Here is a 16759-nt window from a genome sequence, read left to right as displayed (position 1 = left end):
ATTACACGTGTAGACTATACCTTTCAGCTACCCATTAACTACACAAAATACGAAATGTTTACTGAAGCTACAAACTTTCCATGAATCAGCTATGAAATTGTCCTATGACTTCACCTTGAGGATGAGATCACTCCACTGATGTAAGGTAAATATAGGCCTAAACATAATTAACCTTTTTCCATTTTAAAAATGTGACATCGTACTCATAAGCAATTTCATGATAATTGTTCCCGTTTTTAATGATTATGCTATTGTAAATGCCTATGGGGCAAAATTATATTAATACGTTGTATTTGTATTAGACAAATTTCTACTTAATTGTGATTTGTTAATAATGTTATGTTGTATTGAACAAGTTTTAAAAAAAAATTATAATAGTGCTTTTAATGCGTATTGCAAGTGTTATTATTTGGTGCGGGATAGTTCCGGTGACGGTATTGGCTCACGCCACTCCCTTCTCCAAATAGAGTATAGCGTTCGTTGTGGCGCCTTTCAGTAACCTTCATATCGGGTATAGGGGACAGCTCTGGTGAGACACACCGGACTTGAATGCTAAGGAACTGTAGCTGCCTTCCAACAATGTTATAACCGTTCTTTTTTTATACAGTCTATAACAAAGTAACGTATTATCTCTCATTTGTATTTGTGATAGCTCGAGGCAAACTATTGGCTACTTACAAAGATTCAAACTTCGGTATTTGTACCCTAGTGATTCGCGGACCGGATAACTATCGGTTACTGTGCGGGACAGTGGCGATTCAGAGAGGAACCAAGATATCAAGTAAGGAAAACTATTAATTATTTTTCACTTTGACATTTTTTTGTGAGATATAGCCTAGACTACTATCCGCTACTCTCAAGATCACCACAACATTCTATGCATTTTTGTGGTCCAGGTGTGAGAACGCAAGCGGATCCTCATCTTGATCTCTCTTGAAGTCTCTCAACTGGGAAGAAAGGCTACTGCAGATTTGTTTCTGCTTATCTATAAAGTGTTTAAACAAATGTCTTTGTTTGAGTCTTCTCATTTATCCAGGCTGTTTGCCTATAGCCTAAATATGCATAGGCCTACATGTATTTCTGGTTAAAGATTGCAAGTTAAACAAACTCTTATAGCCATTTGCAATTTCAAGTTTGAAGTTTTATTAGTCGTATGTACGGGATACACATGGTATACTCGTCCACGAATTGTCTACTTGCAGGTTCATTCTTGACAATGCAACAATAATAAGAAACAATAAAATATAAACAAAGTAAATATCTCAGTATAATAAACATTTTAGCATAAGTATAATACAGGAATGCACAATTTATAGTCTTATATTCAAATCAAATGTATTGGTCATATTTAAAAGTGACTAACATAGAATATTGTGGAGTTCAGTTTATACATATGAGATGAGTAATGCTAGATACGGAAACTTGATTAAAGTGGCTAGTGATCCATTTCTAAAAGTGGCCAGTGATTCCTAATCTATGTCTATAGGCAGCCGCCTCTGATGTGCTGGAGATGGCTGTTTAGCAGTCTGATGGCCTTGAGATAGAAGCTGTTTTTCAGTCTCTCGGTCCCAGCTTTGATGCACCTGTACTGACCTCGCCTTCTGGATGATAGCGGGGTGAACAGGCCGTGGCTCTGGTGGTTGGTGTCCTTGATGATCTTTTTGGCTTTCCTATGGCATTGGGTGCTGTAGGTGTCCAGGAGGGCAGGAATTTTGTCCCCGGTAATGCGTTGGGCAGACCGCACCACCCACTAGAGAGCTTTGCACCTTCTTCACCACACTGTCTATGTGGGTGGACCATTTCAGTTTGGAAGTGATATGCACGCAGAGGAACTTGAAGCTTTCCACCTTCTCCACTGCGGTCTCGTTGATGTGGATGGGGGAGGGGGTGCTCCCGCTGCTGTTTCCTGTAGTCCACTATCATCTCCTTAGTTTTGTTGACGTTGAGTGAGAGGTTGTTTTCCTGGCACCACACTCCTAGAGCCCCCACCTCCTCCCTGTAGGCTATCTCATCGTTGTTGGTAATCAAGCCTACTACTGTTGTGTCACCCTCTCATATTTAGAGGAAGGGGGGATTGGGGAGCATGTGTTTAAATTGTGCAGTATTTATCGATCATAACAAGAGACTGGTAGCAGCAGTTGTGATGTGTGTGTGTGTGTGTGTGTGTGTGTGTGTGTGTGTGTATATGTGTGTGTGTGTTTGTGTGCGTGTGTGTCAGTGGCAGTCGTTGCCGATGACTCTCATTTATATTCCATTCACCCAGCTCAATGTAACATCGATAGGTTTAGGCTTCTACATGATACTCATCATGAGGTTGCTACAACCTAGCCAATGAATGAAAGTTTACAACGTAGATGCACATCTAACTGATTTAGGGTGTAATCATTAGTCCAAAAGTTGAAAAGGAGACTTTCCATTGGACAAAGTCATAGCAGCCACATAAAAAAACAGCATGATCACGCCCTCTCCTCTCACTTTTTCTCTTCGCTTGTGGACTTCAGTGCACGACACATCAGCTGTCTGTGACCAGACTGTAAAACCTTTCTCAGCCATATCATGACCGCTAACCGCTACACATAGCCTACATCGTTGTCACCATATTAACGTCATAGTCAACATAGCTACTTGAACTAATGTGTTAACATGCTACAATCATGCATTACAGTGTACGGTCAGAAATCAGTTTAGCAGTTGCACTGGTGGCCCCGGTGGCAATAAATTAATAAAACCAAAAGCTTACCTTGACTTGGAAGAGTTCCAGTGTTGGATAGCTATAGCCAGCTAGCTAATATAGCATCCATCTCTTTTTTAGCCAGGTGTTTGAGTAGGCTAAACTAGATAGCTGCATCTGCTAGCTAAGTGAAAGTGAAAGTAAAAACAAATACAACCAAATATATCTCTCTCTCTTGCTTTTCCTTAATTTTGGAAGAAAGTTAGTTTTTATAAAAAATTGTGTAACAGTGAAACGTTAAAGTTAACCTTTTTAGATAAAACTATACTAAATATATTCACGTCACCAAATAATTGATTAAAACACACTGTTTTGCAATGAAGGTCAACAGTAGCCTCAACAGCACTCTGTAGGGTGGCACCCGGAGGACAGCTAGTTTCCGACCTCCTTTGGATACATTGACTTCAATACAAAACCTAGGAGGCTTGTGGTTCTCACCCCCTTCCATAGACATATACAGTAATTATGACAACTTCCGGAGGACATCCTCCAACCTATCAGAGCTCTTGCAGCATGAACTGACATGCTTATTGTCATCTGGGCCTGTGGTGTAACTGCTAAACTGCTTGCTAACTGTACACTGTACTGCATGATGATTGGTTTACTAACGCGTTAGTTCTAGTAGCTATGTTGACTTGACGTTAGCTAATATGGTGACAAAGATGTAGGCTTGTGTAATGTTTATGATATGAAGGTTTGGCTTGTACATTTTTCCAGCCTGGTCACAGACTGCTGATGTGTTGTGCACTGAAGTCCACAAGCGAAGGGAAAAGGTGAGAGGAGGAGAGAGCATAGATGCGAGAAGGCATTATCCAAGCTTACAGGGATCATGCTGTTTGTATGTGGCTGCTATGAAAGTAAGGTTGTGCAGACATGGCGATACTCGTATTCATAATCGTATCCGTAAATTGACAGTTGATAGGCGGATCGGATGATCGTCGTGATCGGAAAAAATAGAAGCGCTTTAATGTGCTCCTAATGTGCATTTTTTTTCCGATTTGGAGCACATTAAAGCGCTTCTGTTTTTTCCGCACACACATAGCAGTGTGCAGAAGGGTGTGTGTCTGTGTCTGTGTCCCAATCTTGCAGCCGGCTAACAAGTTTGCTGTCACTCAGTTAGAATGCGCATTAGTTTCATTTTTTTTTTCTCGGTACCCTTGCACCACTTGTTAGATATTATGCACGATGATAGCTTGACAGCAACATCCTTGCCATGTGATTTATCATAGTAACAGGAAGCAGCATTGTAAATGATAAGACTGAAAACATGCAAGGAAAAGCGATCGGGTGAATTTATGATGCTAGTGGACAGAGAAATACAAATTCACTCTGTCCAATCAGAGCAGCAGGATCAACGTACACCCCGCCCTTCTCTTTACAGACAGGCAAACTAGCCAGTTTAGTTATTTAGACCGTGCATGAATGACTCAAAGACAGTACGGTGTGGTTTAGAAACTCTGACTGACGTGAGAAAGTTGCTTGCTGGCACCCGAAAATAACTTTTCTTCCCCAGATCACGGATAATTACAAAAAATACTCGGATCTTAATCGCATCCAGAAAATGTCCCATATCTGTGACGATACTCGTTTTGTCCGACTATCCGGCACATCCTGAAACGAAAGCGAACGGTTCTTGCGTGTGATCAGGGGTGTATTCCTTCTGTCGATTCGGTTGAAATACCTTCCTTAAACGGAAGCAAACAGAACAAAATGGGTATAAACATAACTGAATTGGTCCAACATAAAGTCTGGTTTGCAACTGTTGGACTAATGATTACAACCTAGATCAGCCACAGTAGATGCAGGCAAGATTGTGCGAGGCGGTATTGAATATGTCACTGCCTGTCACCTTGATTACTCAAATTTCTCTCCACGCACCTACGTTGTAAAATGTTATTCATAGGTTAGGTTGTAGCAACCTCATGATGGATGTTGTTGATGATTAGTTACATGAGAAACGAGACCAAGATGAGACTCTGGACAAGGTGGATACGGTATAGTAAAGGCCGTTTATTCAAGCGTAATGATATCTGGCAAAACGTGCTGCACGGCCCCCATTCGTCCAGCTCTTAGGGAACTATCGGAAGAAGAGAGCTAAAAACATATTGTGCAGTTCATTTTATGCATTGAAATGACGTAGGTAGATTCTGGTAGTCCTGGCTTCTGGTAGGTTGCTTGTAGGTGATAGACAGTCCTCTCCAGCCTGGTGTCAGTATCCCATTGGTTCTCGACAGAGTTCTTTGTCTTTGGAGCCCCTCCCGAAGGGTTTTGAGTGTGTGCGTGTATTTATGGGTTTCAGTGTGTACGTTATCTTAGTCAGCCACCAGTGCGGGGGGATTCCAGTGCAGTTAGTATATACAGAAAACAGAGAGAGCGGGAAGGTATAACACAGAGTGCAAGCCAAAATTGCATGGTTAGGCCACAGGCAGACAACAGTCAGTGAATGCGTTATTACATGTGTTAATATGTTATTACAATGTAGAGAAAATTGGAGTATCATGTAGTAGCCTAAACCTATTGATGTTACATTGAACTGTCTGAATAACCATAACATTTTTTTGCCGAATATTACAACCCATGTTGTGATAGTTGCGTTGTTTGCTCTATAACCTGCTAGTTCATATGCCTTGCTACTGTGATATATAGGCTTTAGGCTGAGACAAGTAAGACACATAGGCAGAATAAATTCAACCACACCTGTGTTTCATCACAAAACCGGAGAGCAACATCTGTCCGGTGAAGTCCACAAAGCATATTGCACGTAACAAACAGTTACATGACCTACAGCATGGTCAAGCAAGTTCATCTTTCTGACATTTTCAGATTACTAATTAACTATTGATTTAGAACCATGGAGAGTTAGGCTGCCGCAAGTCGCAAAGAAAACGGGAGCTGCCTGCGAATATTCCATCACCATTTCAACATCATCAACTCACCTCTGCTTAGTCTAATACAGTGACAACTAAAAGATACCAAACAAAATTTAGTCCAATCAACATAAGCTAAATATGATGAATATGTCCATGGTACTGATTTCTGTGTGTGTGTGCTTGCAAGTAAAAAAAATCATGTTGACTCAACCTACTTGTAGAGAAGCCAATGCCGTCCTCCTCTCTTTCATGTTGCCAAAACGGTCTATGACTCTGTCATACAGTCCACGCTTTTATTTTTTGTTGTCCTAGGCTACCTGGCTAAAATGCTAGCCCAACTTCATTTCATGGGCAACGATGAGCCAGGTAGTTAACATTCATCTACTACATCTAGCCACATATTGAACTTCCATCCTCTCAGGCAAGAATCACTGTCAAAATTGGCAGTATAATCATTGGCCAGCACGGAGAATTAAGTAAAACCAAGTAAAGTTCAAATCCCTATCTCCATCCATTGCTAATTTAGGAAAGGGGCCATTGTAGCTAGGCACTGCATCTCAGTGCTAGAGGTGTCACTACAGACCCTGGTTCGAAAATAATGAAACACAGAGAGACGAAAGATACATTATTTAATGTTTTGGCATCCATGAATACAGATACAGGGAATCAGTGGAATCAGTGGTCAGTTCCTCCATGCGTAAAGAATGTCTTGGAAGTCCCTTGCGAGGAGGGAACTGCTTTAGTTGAGAAATCAACCAGGATTTCCTCCCGGTGATGCAAGCCCCAGAACACAGAGTTTGGAACTGGTTCAACCCCTTGACTAATTGGGAAGTGGCAAAATTCCAGAGAGTTTTACTTGTGAGAAACCAAGATTACACTGTGACTCACTGGCTTGGCGGAGTACGTTATTAAGCTATACTCCCAGGGGCTTGCAATCGAGAGGCTGAGATTTGTGTGACAAAAACCAGGCTTCACACCTTTATAGGTTAATCTACACTGACATTCTGTCTCTGGATGAAATTCAATCAGCCACCAAAGTTAGATTTGAGAGATTTGATTTGGCCAGTGGTCTATGCGTAAATATGCATGAGGTGCCTATTCCAATGTGGGCCACATTTGTTGGACAAATCTACATTAACATTCATTACTTTTCTGGTAATTTGATTATTTGTGATAGGCCTACTGTCATATCTTGTTATTGTCACTTGCAGAGTACAACTTGTTTTGATATGTGATCTAATGAAAATGAGGCATGAGGCTTGAATGTACCAGCACGGGTTGTCATTGAAAGGATTCACTTTTGTTTTTAATGTAGAGCCTGATCGTGCCCAGTGCTTCCTTCTCATCATTATGCTGATAGTCGTTTGATATAACACACACACGCGCACACGCACGCACGCACGCACACACACACACACACACGTTGTTATATCTCACTGAATAACACCTAGGCCTGATTGTTATCGTTCAGTAACACAAGTCATTCCTATGGATGGATGGATTAGGCCACTCAGCTCTCATCTGCAGGTGGTCACTTGGTAGAGCTGGGCAGCTGTCCATCGTACTGTATTGTAACCTGGGATGTTATTGTTTTGATCCAGAGAACCCATGAATGAATGGATGCAGTCATTAACCTGTGTTCATGTTTGGAGTCATTTTCATGAATTAATTTTCATGAACTTGCATGCTAAGGGTAGGAGGCTATTGATGTTTGGTATGGGAATCAGGTTCCTAGACCAGGTGAAAACACCTTCTCAATTACTAAGTGGGTAGAATAGGCCTAGCTCTGTGATCACCTTAGCTTCAGAAAAGACCAAGTAAACCACACACAACAATCCATTTACATTTACCGTTTGGATGTGCTTGTTGAGGTAGTCTGATGATGGGCTCAGACAAAGGTCGGACAAAATGTGTAGCCTATCTCACGCTACATACTGAAAACATGCTGCTGAATGTTTTACAGCATTTGTTGCCACTAACATCTAATTGATTAGGCTGTATGTCGCATTGGTCCCGAAAACACTGCAAACAGTTTGCGAATGCTATGACAGAGATTCATGTCCATTGTCAAAGCAGACCACGATTTGGCTACATGTTCTTGTCTCAGCCATATCCCCTGTAGCTCAGCTCATTACAGTCATGTCTTTGTTTATATTTTCCCTGGCTCTTCTCAGTTTTATTAATCTTGAGTTATCATTCCAGAATGATTTGAGTCATCCATGGGCAGTCTAATTAACTAAACTGGCTAGTTTGCTTGTCTGTAAAGAGAAGGGAGGACTGTACGTTGATCCTGCTGCTCTGATTGGATAGAGTGAAGTTGTATTTCTCTGTCCACTCCGGGGGGTTGTAAAGGTGTGCGTGCGCGCTGGGGACCCCTGGTAATAGTTTGGGAATGAGCCTATAAATGATCGCCGCAGCGACAGGGGAGCTTACTTTTGGGAAGAGTTTGAGGTTCCTCATAGGAGGAAGAGGAGGATCATCCTCCTCAATGAATTTCTGAGAAATAAAAATAGTGAAACATTAAAAAGTTACCCTTTTTAGAAAAAATATACTAAATGTGTTCACATGTCACCAAATAATTGATTAAAACACTGTTTTGCAATGAAGGTCTACCGTAGCCTCAACAGCGCTCTGTAAGGTAGCATTGTGTAGCCGGAGGACAGCTAGTTTCCGACCTCCTTTGGATACATTGACTTCAATACAAAACCTAGGAGGCTTGTGGTTCTCACCCCCTTCCATAGACATATACATTAATTATGACAACTTCCGGAGGACATCCTCCAACCTATCAGAGCTCTTGCAGCATGAACTGACATGCTTATTGTCATCTGGGCCTGTGGTGTAACTGCTAAACTGCTTGCTAACTGTACACTGTACTGCATGATGATTGGTTTACTAACGCGTTAGTTCTAGTAGCTATGTTGACTTAGCTAATATGGTGACAAAGATGTAGGCTTGTGCAATGGTTATGATATGAAGGTTTGGCTTGTACATTTTTTCCCCGCCTGGTCACAGACTGCTGATGTGTTGTGCACTGAAGTCCACAAGCGAAGGGAAAAGGTGAGAGGAGGAGAGAGCATAGATGCGAGAAGGCATTATCCAAGCTTATAGGGATCATGCTGTTTGTATGTGGCTGCTATGAAAGTAAGGTTAGTTTCCGGAACTCTTTTTTCCGGAGGACAGCTAGTTTCCGGAACTCTTCCAAGTCAAGGTAAGCTTTTGGTTTTATAAATGTATTGCCACTGGGGCCCACCTGTGTAACTGCTAGTAACAACATTTGAAGTTGGAAGTTTACATACACTTACATACACATTAAAACTCATTTTTCAACCACTCCAAACATTTCTTGTTAACAAACTATAGTTTTGGCAAGTCGGTTAGGACATATACTTTGTGCATAACACAAGTCATTTTTCCAACAACTGTTTACAGACAGATTATTTAACTGATAATTCACTGTATCACAATTCCAGTGGGTTAGAAGTTTACATACAGTAAGTTGACTGTGCTTTTAAACAGCTTGGAAAATTCCAGAAAATTATGTCATGGCTTTAGAAGCTTCTGATAGGCTAATTGACATAATTTGAGTCAATTGGAGGTGTACCTGTGGATGTATTTCAAGGCCTACCTTCAAACTCAGTGCCTCTTTGCTTGACATCATTGGAAAATCAAAATACATCAGCCAATACCTCAGAAAAATAATTGTAGACCTCCACAAGTCTGGTTCATATTTGGGAGCAATTTCCAAACACCTGAAGGTACCACAATTATCTGTACAAACAATAGTACGCAAGTATAAACACCATTGGACCATGCAGCCGTCATACCGCTCAGGAAGGAGACGCGTTCTGTCTCCTAGAGTTGAACGTACATTAGTGTGAAAAGTGCAAATCAATCCCAGAACAACAGCAAAGGACATTGTGAAGATGCTGGAGAAACAGGTACAAGAGTATCTATATCCACAGTAAAACGAGTCCTATATCGACATAGGCCGCTCAGTAAGGAAGAAGCCTCTGCTCCAAAACCGCCATAAAAAAGCCAGACTATGATTTGCAACTGCAGATGGGGACAAAGATCGTACTTTTTGGAGAAATGTCCTCTTGTCTGATGAAACAAAAATAGAACTGTTTGGCCATAACGACCATCGTTATGTTTGGAGGAAAAAGGGGGAGGCTTGCAAGCTGAAGAACATCATAGCAACCGTGAAGCACGGGGGTGGCAGCATCATGTTGTGGGGATGCTTTGCTGCAGGAGGAACTGGTGCACTTCACAAAATAGAATGCATCATGAGGAAAGAAAATTATGTGGATATATTGAAGCAACATCTCAAGACATCAGTCAAGAAGTTAAAGCTTGGTTGCAAATGGGTCTTCCAAATGGACAATGACCCCAAGCATACTTCCAAAGTTGTGTCAAAATGGCTTAAGGACAACAAAATCAAGTTATTGGAATGGTCATCACAAAGCCCTGACCTCAATCCTACAGACAATTTGAGGCCTACAAACCTGACTCAGTTAGACCAGCTCTGTTAGGAGAAATGGGCCAAAATTCACCCAACGTATTGTGGGAAGCTTGTGGAAGGCTACCCGAAAAGTTTGACCCAAGTTAAACAATTTAAAGGCAATGCTACCAAATACTAATTGAGTGTATGTAAACTTCTGACCCACTGGGAACGTGATGAAAGAAATAAAAGCTGAAATAAATCATTCTCTCTCCTATTATTTAGACATTTCACATTCTTAAAATAAAGTGGTGATCCTAACTGAGCTAAAACAGGGAATTTTTACAAGGGTTAAATGTCAGGAATTGTGAAAAACTGAGTTTAAACGCATTTGGCTAAGGTGTATATAAACTTCCGACTTCAACTGTATGTTGACTTGACGTTAGCTAATATGGTGACATTGATGTAGGCTGTATGTAGCGGTTAGCGGTTAAGATATGACGTTTTGACTTGGAAAGTTATTTTTACCGGGCACAGACAGCTGATGTGTTGTGCACACTTAAGTCCACAAGCAAAGGGAAACGGTGAGAGGAGGAGAGTGCTTAGATGCGAGAAGGTATTGTCCAACGATCAAAGGGATCATGCTGTTTGAATGTGGCTGCTACGAAAGTGAACTGTGTAAGCGTGTGATCCGGGGTGTATTCATTCCACTGATTCTGTTGAAAAGCATTTCTGAAATGGAAGCAAACAGAACAAAACGGCGATAAACATACCTGAATTTGTCCAATAGAAACTCTTGTTTGCAACTGTTGGACTAATGATTACACCCTAGATCAGCTAGATGCAGGCAAGATTGTGCAAGGCGGTATTGAATGTTCCAATGTCTGGCACCTTGAGCACTCAAATTTCTCTCCACCTCTGTACCTACAGTACGTTGTAAAATGTTAGTCATAGGCTAGGTTGTAGCAACAACATCATGGGTATAGGGAACATTTTAGTATCATGTAGTAGCCTAAATCTGTCGATGTTACATTGAGCTGGGTGAATGGAATATGAATGACAGTCATCCAACATGCTGTAATAGAAATAAGACCATGCTCATAAAAAAACAATCATCCTCCCTCATCTTTAACAGCACCGACTTCCACTGTTCTTAAAATGGTGTTTATTGAGATGTTTTCCTTTCTTAATACTTGCCTCCTGTGCCTACCTTGGCTTTCAGACACGGTACCCCTCAACACAATCCAGGCGTTGATGGAAACACTAGAAACTAAATGGAAGGCGCCTCTCAGGCTGTTGTTGTGGCACTCAGCAGGAAGCAAAGCAAATTGGACTCACTCCAATTTGCCTACCTCTCCAACAGATCCACGGAAGATGCCATTTCCATCGCTTTTCACACGGCCTTAACACATCTGGACAAGAGGAACAACTATGTGAGAATGCTGTTCATTGACTTCAGTTCAGAATTCAACACTATTGTTCCCTCCAAGCATGACACCAAGCTCAGAGCCCTGGGTCTTGACTCCACCCTCTGCAGCTGGATCCAATAATTCCTGACGGGCAGACCATAAGCTGTGAATATTGGACCATAAGCTGTGAGGATTGGCAACAACACCTCCTCCCAGGGGCCCCCCAGGGGTGTGTCCTCAGCCGTCTGCTGTACTCCCTTGTCACCCACAACTCCGTTGCTTTGCACAGCACCAACTCCATCATCAAGTTTGATGACGACACCACGGTTGTAGGACTGATAACCAAAAACGACGAGTCAGTCTATAAGGAGGAGGTAAGTGAACTGGCATTGTGAAGCCAGGACAACTACCTCGCCCTCAATGTCAGCAAAACAAAGGAGTTGATTGTTGACTTCAGGAAGCAGAGGGTGGAACATGCCCTGATCCACATCAACGGGATTGCTGTAGAGAGTAGAGGTCGACCGATTATGATTTTTGAACGCCGATACCGATTATTGGAGGACCAAAAAAGCCGATATCGATTAATCGGCTGATTTTTATATATTCGTAATAATGACAATTACAACAATACTGAATGTACAATGAACCCTTTTATTTTAACTTAATATAATACACAAATAACATATATTTAGTCTCAATTAAATAATGAAACATGTTCAATTTGTTTTAAATCATTTAAAAACACAGTGTTGGAAAGTAAAAGTGCAATATGTGCCATGTAAAAAAGCTAACGTTTAAGTTCCTTGCCCAGAACACGAGAACATATTAAAGCTGGTGGTTCAATATTCCCAGTTCTTCAATGTTCCCATTTAAGAAGTTTTAGGTTGCAGTTATAGGAATTATGACACATCAACTATTTCCCTCTATAGCATTTGTATTTCATATAGCTTTGACTATTGGATGTGCTCATAGGCACTTTAGTATTGCCAACGTAATCTCGGGAGTTGATTGGCTTGAAGTCATAAACAGTGTTGTGCTTCAAGCGTTGCTAAGAGCTGCTCGCAAACGCAGTAAAGTGCTGTTTGAATGAATGCTTACGAGCCCTGCTGCTGCCTACCACCGCTCAGTCAGACTGCTTTATCAAATATCAAATAATAGACTTAATTATAATAAACACACAGAAGTACGAGCCTTTGGTCATTAATATGGTCAAATCCGGAAACTGTCATTTATAAAATATTTATTCTTTCAGTGAAATACGGAACCATTCCGTATTGTGTTGAACGGGTGGCAACCCTAAGTCTAAATATTGCTGTTACATTGCACAACCTTCAGTGGTATGTCATAATCATGTAAAAATCTGGCAAATTAATTGTGGTCTTTGTTAGGAGGAAACACAGTTTTCAACGAGCCAGGCGGCCCAAACTGTTGCATATACCCTGACTCTGCTTGCACTGAACGCAAGAGAAGTGACAAAATTTCCCTATTTAATATTGCCTGCTAACATGCATTTATTTTAACTAAATATGCAGGTGTAAAAAATATACTTCTGTGTATTGATTTTAAGAAAGGCATTGATGTTTATGGTTAGGTACATTTGTGCAACGAATGAGCTTTTTCCCACAAATGCGCTTTTGTTAAATCAACACCGTTTGGCGAAGTTGAATTAGGCTGTGATTCGATGATAAATTAACAGGCACCACATTGATTATATGCAACGCAGGACAAGCTAGTTAACCTAGTAATATCATCAACCATGTGTAGTTAACTGGTGATTATGTGAAGATTGTTTTTTATAACATTATAACGTATAGCATGCAGCCACAAGGTCTTTTTGACGCTGCACTCGCGTAACAGGTGGTCAGCCTGGCACACAGTTTTCTCGTGGATTGCAATGTAATCGGCCATAATCGGTATCCAAAAAGGGAGATTACCGATTGTTATGAAACCTTAAAATCGGCCCTAATTAATCGCCCATGCCGATTAATCGGTCGACCTCTAGTAGAGAGTCAGCAATATTAAGTTCCTCGCCGTCCACATCACAGAGGACTTGACATGGACAAAGAGGGTGCAACAGCGTCTCTTTTTCCTAAGGCGTGCCACCCTGGGTTATCTCCAAATACTTTTGCTGCACCATCAACAGTGTCCTGACCAGTTGCATCACAGCCTGATATGGGAATTTCTATGTTCACAACCTCAAGGCCCTCCATCGTGTGGTGTAGACAGCCCAGTACATCACTGGGACCGTGCTCCCACCCATCCAGGACGTCTACTCGAAATGGTGCCTGAGGAATACCCGCAGCATCTTCAAGGAACCCACACACCGCAGCCACGAGCTGTTCACTCACTTACTGTCAGGCAGACTGTTTCGGAGCATGAGGTCTCATACCAACAGGCTCAGAGACAGTTTCTATCTATCGTACCAGACTCTTGTTATGATTGCTAAATACTGCACAATTCAAACACTTCCTCCCCAATCTTCCCTTCCGTTCCCCAAAACACGAGTAAATATTGGACTATTAATTGTGATTCCTGTATTATACTTATGCTAAAATGTTTATTCTATTCTACTGAGCCATTTACTTTATGTTCATATTCTTATATTTTATTATTCCTTATTGTTGTTGCATTGTCGAGAAGGAAGCTGCAAGTAAGCGTTTTGTTGGACCTTGTGTATCCTGTATATAATACTAATAAAACTGGAAACTGAAATGGTGTATTATTATCTGAGTCGCAGTGACATGTCATTTTTAAATCAACATGATTTATTAAAGTGCAGACTGAAAATCCACTCAAAAACGATTCTTTGGTATGTTTTCATTGGTCCACTGTTGATACGGACCCAAAACATTTTGCATGTCAGCAGTCAAGTTTTGATGCGTTTTGCGTCATATGATTTTTTTTTGTGGATGTTTCCTTTAAGATCAATGCACAAACTGTAAGTCACTCTTGATCAGTCGGTCTGCTAAATTACTCAAATGTAAAATGTGTTGTGTCTTCCCAAGTAGTCCCTAAGGTCCTCTCTACCTTTGCTCTCTCCTCAGTGAGAGTCATCACAACTGCAGTGGAGGCCATGCTCGCCAACTCTAACTCATGAAGACAATGTAAGTATGATTGTGGGCAACACCCAGGCCTTTACAGCAGAATACTGTGGAATACTGTGGTCGTGGTGTGGTCAATCAATCAATCAATCAATCAAATGTATTTATAAAGCTCTTTTTACATCAGCAGATGTCACAAAGTGCTTTATACAGACACCCAGACTAAAACCCCAAAGAGCAAGCAATGCAGATGTAGAAGCAATGTGGCTAGGAAAAACTCCCTTGAAAGCCAGGAACCTAGGAAGAAACTTAGAGAGAGGAATGAGGCTCTGAGTGGTGGCCGGTCAAATGTTCATAGATGACCAGCAGGGTGAAATAATAATCACAGTAGTTGTAGATGGTGCAACAGGTCAGCACATCAGGAGTAAATGTCAGTTGGCTTTTCATAGCCGAGTATTCAGTGGTAGAGTAGAGCGAGAGAGTTGGAGGGAGAGAGAGGAAGAGGGTCGAAACAGCAGGTCCGGGACAAGATTACGGTTCTATAGCCACAGGCAGAACAACAGGCAGCACGACCAGGTGGACTGGAGACAGGAACAGCCAGAAGTCGTCAGGCCAGGTAGTCCTGAGGCTCAGGTCCTCCAGGAAGGGAGAGAGAGCGAGAGAGAGATGGGAGAATTAGAGGAAGCATACCGAAGATCACACAGGACACCAGATAAGACAGGAGAATTACACCAGATAGGACAGACTGACCCTAGCCCCCTGGCACATAGACTATTGCAGCATAGGTACTCGGGGAAACTGTGGCCCCGTCCAAAGATACTCCCGGACAGGGCCAACCAGGCAGTATATAACCCGACCCACTTTGCCAAAGGGATATCAACAGACCCTGAGACAAGGCCGAGTATAGCCCACAAAGATCTCTCCCACTGCACTAGCCCGAGGGGATGCAAAACCGGACAGGAAGGACACATCAGTGACTCAACGTTGTGACTAAAGGCCCTGATGAAGCTCAGTGACACTGCTGACTTTAGTACCTACTGTTAAACATTCTCCTGTTCTCCTGTGAAACTAGTTTTGGGTTGAGTTAGCATTGGGTTGACAAGACTCTCTCTGCTTTCCTCTCTTCATCTATCTCTCTGTCTCTCTCTTTTATCGCATGTTCTCTATCTTGTCTTTCTTTATTCATCCATTTATCTTTTTATTCACCTGTACATCTTCCTGATCCCCCTCCCCTCTCTAAGTTCCTCCCCATACCATCTCTCATCACTTACAGAACATTTGAAACATTTTATCTCTCCCTCCCTCGCTCGCTCTCGTTCCTTCTTCCTCCTCTCTCTCTATCTCTGCAGGATCCTGTCTGCAATGCTAACATTCCTGGTGCATATCCTCATCATCTACCATGGTGAGTTGACTTCCTTCCCCATTAGAAGAATCGTAACAATCTCACTTGCGTCCATCCACATTACCACCCCTACAACCTCCCGTGGGCAGATTCCTTCGCGTAGACCGAGAGAATCTGCCAAGACTGAATGGGATGCGTTAGATCAGAGCAGCATTAGTTCCGGATATGGCGAAGGCAGTGCTTAATCTGCTTTGCCTCGAGTGCTTTGTGCGTGTGCCCACACGGATCGTAAAGGGGGTTCTGCCTGTAATCGCACAATTTCACTCACTCTACCCTGGAATAATGACTAGCAAACATTTCAGAAGCAACGCCACATGCAGTTACATGTTATGCGTAGTTCCCTAGCGGCTTTTCGTCAGAACTAGGCCTACCCATGTCAGCAAATAGAGTACGGTGCACTTGTATTCGTATACACAGAAACACAGGGCCTCTTCCTATACTTTCACATCCACTACACCAGGGTTTCCTAAACTATGTCCTCAGGACCCCATGGGGTGCACGTTTAGTTGTTTTGCCCTGGCACTACACAGCTGATTCAAATAATCAACGAATCACCAAGCTTTGATCGTTTGAATCAGCTGTGTAGTGTTAGGGCAAAACGTGCACCCCATGGGATCCCGAGGACATAGTTTGGGAACGCAGCATTACACACTATCACACCCCTTAGCTACAGTCCATTATTGCCAAAACTCAAAAGGGCCATTGAGTGTTGCATTTCATTGGTGTGACACCGTGTGATCTAAATAGAAGTGCGCTGTTCTCTGCGGTTACCCATCCTTTTAATGTTGGACGTCATCTAATGTGTAAGGAAACAATCCTTCTAATGGGTGGAATGAATCATGGTCTTGGAGGAGCCTGCAGAGGT

At 42.0% G+C, this 16759-nt stretch overlaps 1 protein-coding gene across 5 annotated transcripts in view; it reads left to right on the top strand.

Moving 5' to 3' along the window:
- The first annotated feature begins 475 nt into the window (after positions 1-475).
- The window catches only part of LOC139406796 (leptin receptor-like), a 69613-nt gene continuing 53329 nt past the window's right edge, over positions 476-16759 (top strand). Inside the window, exons 1-4 of one of the 5 annotated variants that reach the window (XM_071149836.1) lie at positions 476-529; positions 710-781; positions 14496-14555; positions 15842-15894. In XM_071149836.1, the coding sequence (XP_071005937.1) occupies positions 14545-14555; positions 15842-15894 (64 nt within the window). In that variant the 5' untranslated portion in view covers positions 476-529; positions 710-781; positions 14496-14544. Of the gene's footprint in view, positions 782-14495; positions 14556-15733; positions 15895-16759 lie in introns of all 5 variants that reach the window. The other 4 variants (XM_071149835.1, XM_071149837.1, XM_071149838.1 and 1 more) reach the window with 4 other exon arrangements.

The sequence above is a fragment of the Oncorhynchus clarkii genome, chromosome 4, assembly GCF_045791955.1.
Source record: "Oncorhynchus clarkii lewisi isolate Uvic-CL-2024 chromosome 4, UVic_Ocla_1.0, whole genome shotgun sequence".
NCBI lineage: Eukaryota > Metazoa > Chordata > Actinopteri > Salmoniformes > Salmonidae > Oncorhynchus > Oncorhynchus clarkii.
Note: the sequence above shows the minus strand (reverse complement) of the source record. Positions and strands in the feature narration are given on the sequence as shown.